The 6722-nt window shown below is 45.2% G+C and overlaps 1 protein-coding gene across 1 annotated transcript; it reads right to left on the bottom strand.

Moving 5' to 3' along the window:
• Window positions 1-1491: 1491 nt before the first annotated feature.
• Window positions 1492-4783, bottom strand: aamp (angio-associated, migratory cell protein). Its single transcript, XM_061266904.1, has 11 exons — window positions 4290-4783; window positions 3909-4043; window positions 3720-3839; window positions 3478-3617; window positions 3264-3408; window positions 3025-3108; window positions 2739-2854; window positions 2561-2655; window positions 2360-2450; window positions 2145-2299; window positions 1492-2067 (listed from the first exon to the last, which is right to left on the bottom strand). The coding sequence occupies exons 1-11, from the start codon at window positions 4378-4380 to the stop codon at window positions 1992-1994; spliced, it is 1248 nt and encodes a 415-aa protein (XP_061122888.1). The 5' UTR covers window positions 4381-4783; the 3' UTR covers window positions 1492-1991.
• Window positions 4784-6722: the final 1939 nt, after the last annotated feature.

Raw genomic sequence — 6722 nt, 5'->3', positions numbered from 1 at the left:
TTCTGGAAACGTCACAAGACACTGAGCAGCCCAGATGTCTGTCCGCCCGCCCGCCCGCCCGCACGCTGGAAAGGAGGAGGAGGAGGAAGAGAAGGAGGAGGAGGTAACAGACTTCTGACCCACTCTCTCTCTCTCTCATCCCCTTGCATCTCCTTTCCAAGGTGTACATTTATTCCTTTGCTATAAAAGACAAAGCAAATCCTGGTTAAAACTGGGTAAACTTGGTAAAGGCTCCGAGCCTCATCGAGTTGCAGGTCAACACTCAATTTGTTGAGCACTTTACTGGAACACACCCAACCAAATAGAGACAGGAAAGGTACTCGCCATCTCTATAGTATACTTAGTACAAGTGCAGGAAAAAAAGAAAGAAAAAGTCATCCTGAGCAAATGGATTCATTGAAATGAGTTTTCACTGTATAAATTGTTGATAACAAAAAATAAATATCAACTTTCATTTTAATATTATATTTACATTTATATTAAATTAAGTATTATTTTTTAAATATATTTTTACAACCGTCATGATTTTTTACTGTCAATTGTATAAATTGTTGATAACAATATAAAGTTTCAATTTCATATATTTAAATTTATATCCAATTAAATATATGTTATATTATATACATTATTTGACATTAATTTATTGTCTATTAAATATACATTTAACATATTACATTTTAATATTAACTTGCAAGTGCTGGCATTAAAAAAAAAAGGTAACTTGTGCTGCACTCACTCACTCACTCACTCACTCACTCACTCACTCACTCACTCACTCACTCACTCACTCACTCACTCACTCACTCACTCACTCACTCACTCAGGGCATAGAGTATGTGATAAATTCACAACACCCCGCCCCCGCGTCTGATGGAAGGACGACGGAGGCTGGCTTTGTTTTCCAAGGCGGTGAGAGTTTGGAGGCCTGTCAGATAATGGCTTTAAACACAAGCTGGACGCGCCTGCAAAGACGCTACGCAGGAGGACCAGGCTAGACGGGACATCACAACATCTCCACTTGAGAAAGGAAGACACGCGGCCAAAGTTGGAACCCGAGCTCTGTTTCTTACCACGGCCGAAGAAGACACATTGTGACAATTCACACCCCGTGTCTGGATGAGTTACAATACACAAGGAGACACAATGAGCTCAGAGGCTCCAGAAATGTTGGGAGAAGGAAGGAGCACTTGTGCACAGGATGTTTATCCTCGTTCCTGTGAGGCAGGACAACAATCCCACCAGTTGAAAGTTGGAACGGATTTAGAGATTATTATGATTGTTGGGCCCCGAGCGGTGTTTTCGGTGCCAGGCTGACCGACTCGTTGAGAACTTTCAAAAATGAACATCATCTGCACCATCGGTTATGATTAGGTTAGGAGCCAGCCAGCCGGCCGGCCAGCCAGCCAGCCAGGGGAGATTTGTGCTACTCAGTTGGACAGACTGATCCATCGATAACCATCTTACCTGATAAACTGAGATCCCATGCTTCAATGGAGTTCAAAGATTGAGCCGGTTAGTTTATTAATGACATTTAAAGTGCAATTAAGGAAAAGTCACTTCTTCAGGAGTCTTCTTGGCTCCCAAATGTCTTACAAGCTTCTTTCTGATCTGATCAAATGTCAAGATTACAATCAAGATGCCACTCAAGGGATCACAAAGTTTAAAAGCTCATGGAAGTGACTTATATCCTGATAATTGGTGATTTGTACCAAACAATACAAACAAAAAAATCAGATGGAGTAAAATGTGCTTTTAGTATATTTTTCCATGCTGTATTTACAATTAGGTTAGCCCAGGTAGGAATAATAAAACAAAGGCCGGAGGGAGTTTGACCAGTCCAACATGATGAGAAATGATTTCGGCAAAGTTCATCAGGTGGAGCTTTACAAAGTGTGACAAGCCCATGCGAGGAGTTGAAATCTTTTTGGGTTCGGGTTCTGCCCTGGTTCCTGAAATTCCTCTCTGCTGCATTCACTCTCTTCGACTTCTTCTTATCGATCGGGCCTTTGGAGGCAGAAGACTTTGGCTTGGTTGTCTCCTGAGGCAGTGACTGCCACCGTCGCTTCCCTGGAGGAGATGAACGGCGTCAAGCTGCAGCCAAGTCTGCTTTAAAGCTCAAAAAAAAAAAATCCGCCATGTCCCACCTGTTCATTGCAAAGTCCAAGATCTCAGCGGCGTGACCGCGATACTCGGACACCATCTTGCCGGAGCGAGCGTCCCATTGGCGCAGCGCTCCGTCTAAACTGCAGGTGGACACCAGCGAAGAAGACTCCTCCCACTGCAGGTGAACCACGCCAGCCTGGAGGCGAAGAGAGTCAAGGATTTTCCTTGTTTGGCGTGGAGCGGCAAAACCACAAACCTCATGCCGGCAGCTGTGTCGCAGCACTTGTGTGGAAAGATCGTAAATGGCCAAGGTGCCATCCAGATAGGCCGCGGCGACGAGTGGAAGCCTGCAGAAGATGGTGGACGTTAGGAGTGTGTTCCACAAGTGTCGGAGAGAAGAAAGAAAGAAATCAGCGGTGTGCAAAAGATGCGCATCCATTACAACAAGCCAACTTACATGTTGCAGAAGCCCACCGACTCCACAGAGTTGGATTCTTCCCCATCTCTCGATCCTTTGGCTTTGCCCCCGTCCAAAGAGAACACGCCCACCACCTGGTAAAAAGGGTCAAAAAGAAATGGAGATGTAAGAAAAAAATGTGCATCTATCTTTGCAATGGTGTTGCCATGGCACCCACCTTGCCGGTAGCCGTGTTGATGAGCTTGGCACGACCATCCACTGAGCCAGTGAGGACCAACGAGCCATCCTTGTTGCATGTAAGGCATGTTAGCGGCCCCCGGTGTCCATCTTGACCTTTTGGTTTTTATGCGGATGGTAAAGAGAAAAGTAATAATGAAGTGATCTGCAATGAGTCATTACCACGACATGAACATTTTATGAAAGACTCCTAACACCTCTTACTTTCTTCTCTAAACGTCTTCCAACTCAATTCTGGTGTTCTAATGAGATCAACACAAATGTACCTTGAATGACATGGATGCAGTTGCCCTGCTTCAAATCCCACAAGCGCACGGTTCCGTCCTCGTAACCCACCACAGCGCGTTTACCTGAGAAGAAACATCGTGTGCAAGCATGTAATGTCGTCGTCGTGGAAAATGTTGGGGCCCTGGAACGGATTGATGGCATGTCCATTCATTTCAATGGGGGAATATGATTTTGTCCCAAGTTGAAGGCATGACTGTGCTCCTTTTTAGTGGCTTACCGTCAGGAAGGACTTTGCCACTGGTGGACTGGCATGCAGAACTCTGGAAGGTTTTACAGTCTCCGCTGGGAATCTTCCACATCCACATGTTCCCATCGTCGGTTCCCGCCAGGAGCACCGGAGCGCAGGGATGCCACTCCAACCACTGAAGAGTCAGGTAATTAGACTCCAGCTCTTACGGCACTTTCCAGGAGTCAAAGCAAATGCGCTTTACCTCCAGGTCTCCGACTTCAAAAGACCAGATCTCTTCTTTGGTCTCCACTTTCCAGACTTTAATCAGGCCGCTCATGTCGCCTGAAGCCACAAGCGTGGAGTCGTGACTGAAAACGGCACTGGTGACAGAGTCTTTGTGACCTGGACCAAATGGGAGAACTTGTCAAGGTTTCCACATGTGTTTGTTCTCTTGCTATCCTTTTTCAAGCGTTGTCATTTTGTAATCAACATCTGCAGACTCACCCGTGCACTCCAAGACAACTTGGCCATCGCTCACTCTCCACACGTAGGCCTTGTCGTCCTCTCCTCCGGTCACTGCCAAGGTATTGGTGGCTGGGTCCATGCTCACGCAAAACACAGAGCCTGAAGGGAAAAAGAAAATGTCAAAGACCGATTGATGCCAGGGGAGACCACGGTGCGCGGCACCGATACCAGTGTGTTTGGAGAAAGTCAAGTCGCTATCATCCCGCTCCGATTCCATCTCGTCCTCCGTCTCCCAGCCTTCGTCGTTGTCTGCATCGGCGGGCTCTTCAAAGCCAATGTCCTCCATGTCGTCGGCCAAGTGATCTGTCAGCAGCGCAAGCCAAATGGGAGACATTTCAATTCAAGCTGATGATCAACCTTTACCGGACCACACACCGAGATGCTCGAATTCTCTGTGGGTCCAGATAAGAATCGGAACCGTTTATTTGAGAGGTGCTAATTTACATGGGATTTCAAACACATTACGCTTATAGTTTGCAAATTGCCACACGATATTTCAAATCGAACTCAGAGATGGTCGAGATTTTGACCAGTTGATCGTCAACGCACCTGGGTCATCATCATTGTCGTTCAGCTCGATGACTTCAATGATTTCTTCGTCTCCGTGAAGTTCGATGGAATCTTGCTCCGGGTTGGCCATGCTGTTAGCACGCTTCCAGCTAAACAACTCAACCAAGAGGCAGCTTTTGCACTCGCTCAACGAAGACACGATTATATTTCAATCCGAGCAAATGTCGCATGTGCTGTTGATGAGAAACGGATCATGCTGAGCGGGATGTCGAAAATAAGAAATAGACAACAATGAAAGCAACTTAAAGACACTATTTCACATGGTTCGCTCCATATTTTGCCCGGAGTTCTGTTTGCGAGGGTAAATCAGGTACTCAATCCGAATTATGACCACGCTCACGTCCCATAAAATGGCCCGTCCGGTTGCTCTTATCACAGCGACATCATATCACAATGCCTGACGAGTAAATGTCCCAGAATTGCCGACTATTTAGATCGTTTGAAATGAAGGATTGCCTGAAAACTAGCACCGGGGTAAATTCCTACTGTAGTCGCAGGATGATGACATCACGAAAGCAGTCACTGCGCCATAACAGCCACATCCACTAGATGTCAGTGTTAACAATGAAAGTCACACCGCCGCCAAACGAACCCCCCCAAAAAGTATTTGTGGGCAAAATGGACCATTTCATCTGTATTTTTTTTATTCTGATTTTGAAACAAGAAGCCATCATGATCTGATTCATCCAGCTCAACCATGAATGTTGTACAGAGTTTTAATGAGATACTATGTTATATATGTTTCTGTTTCACGTTGTTACACACACACACACACTAACCGAAGAGCAGTACAACAAAAATATTGCAAAGTAAATCCTTTACAGCCATTGAACTTTATATTAGCACTCATAGACAGCTGGGATGGGCTCCCGCACACCCTTGGGAGGAGAAGCGCTTTGGAAAAGGAATGAATCAATCACAGAATTATAATTGTACTATATTATTTGACAATTTATTCATTCATTTGACAAATCACAGTTGCAGGGTTCCGAATCAATGCTAATTTGAGAGCTTTGGCTCAAGATTACATACTAGCTGCGTAAGTTGCTTTGCTTACAGGTCTAGAATAAACTTGGCTATTAAAAAAAGAAAGTTTGATTCTACAACCATATATTTATCTATTTTTAAATGCTGATACGAGTACCAAGGCTTTGATGATTTGAGTGGCATACTCTCTTAATGAAGGCTGAAAACAGGCCTACACATAGTCAGAGCAATTACCCTGATGATGTCATTATTGAAGAGTCATGGAGATCACTTTAGTTTCTGTGGCGAAAAGCTTTTAGGAACACGGTTGCATGTATGTTGAAAGATCATAGCAGCAAACATCAATGCTGAATTATAGTGGTGGGATTTCTCCGGTCTGTAATGGAAATTTCTGGTTTGATGGTTAAATGTGACTAAGTCACTCTACTTCCCAGAAAAAGCTTTCAAAGGAGCCATCATGACACACTTAAATCTGCTAAAGGGATGGATGGATGAGCGGCTCCTTTGAGCAAGATTGAGCATCAATATCGCATATGTCATCCATGAAATGTCTCAAAGAAGGCTCGTCCAAGTGAGTCAAGTGGAAATGATTTTCCACATTTGGACTATAATAATGATAGAGGATCAATGAAGGAAACCAAGTTGTGTTCTGTGTGTAATGGGCAGCCCTATTTTCCACTTTGTTTTGCAAATACTCCAAGCGAATGCTTCAAAGCCTGAAAACGATGATGACACCAATCAATGCATGAGCGCAGAGGATGATTGCTGAAATGGAGGTTGTCCTAATGTGTCTTTTTGTTTTCCGGCGACTTCGAAAGGTACACATGAATTCAGCTCCGAGATGTCAACGGGGCAACTCGTTAAAAGTTTGACAGACACAGTAACTAAGGTGGGGTGCTAGCCGCTGGATGGAAATAACCAGCACGTGGGGTTTTTTTCGCACTGGATGTGACTGTTATATGTTCATCGTAAAGAAAGCAAGCCTGAGCTCAGTCTTCCTACTTTGTCCGCCGCCGCACGCTGCATTGGACTCATGCGGGAGCACGCTGGGTGAGACTTGAGCTTCCCTTGGCTAACCGCTAACAGCCAGTTGTGTGTGATCCTGCTGTGATGTGTCCGCTGCGGTGGGTGGCAGGGTGCTACTTTAGGCTAGGCCTGTTGACTTTTCTGGCCCCATTGCTGCCCTTCAGCCAGCCACCAGCCAAAATGGGATTGATTTGAAGAGAGTTTGGGGATATTGCGGCTCCCTCACTGGTTGGACGCAAAAGGCTTCAACTGACATTGGCAACACGAACGCGGGACACCGACCAAACAATTTGCACATGCGGCGCTCTCGGCAAAATAAGCCAGTCTAATCGGTCCGTCTTTTGACATCACTGCTCGGACCGCACATGCATTTACACACACTTTGTTTTTGTTTTTGTA

Source organism: Syngnathus typhle, linkage group LG2 (genome assembly GCF_033458585.1).
Source record: "Syngnathus typhle isolate RoL2023-S1 ecotype Sweden linkage group LG2, RoL_Styp_1.0, whole genome shotgun sequence".
In the NCBI taxonomy this organism is placed as follows: Eukaryota; Metazoa; Chordata; class Actinopteri; order Syngnathiformes; family Syngnathidae; genus Syngnathus; species Syngnathus typhle.
The sequence above is the reverse complement of the archived record's forward strand: the minus strand, read 5'-3'. Positions and strand labels throughout refer to the sequence as shown.

Coding starts and splice junctions, on each gene's coding strand:
- aamp (XM_061266904.1), bottom strand. CDS start 4,380: ATGGCCAACCCGGAGCAAGATTCCATCGAACTTCACGGAGACGAAGAA. Junction 3,840..3,908: donor GACTTTCTCCAAACACACTG/GTATCGGTGCCG, acceptor TTTTCCCTTCAG/GCTCTGTGTTTTGCGTGAGC. Junction 3,618..3,719: donor AGTTGTCTTGGAGTGCACGG/GTGAGTCTGCAG, acceptor CATTTGGTCCAG/GTCACAAAGACTCTGTCACC.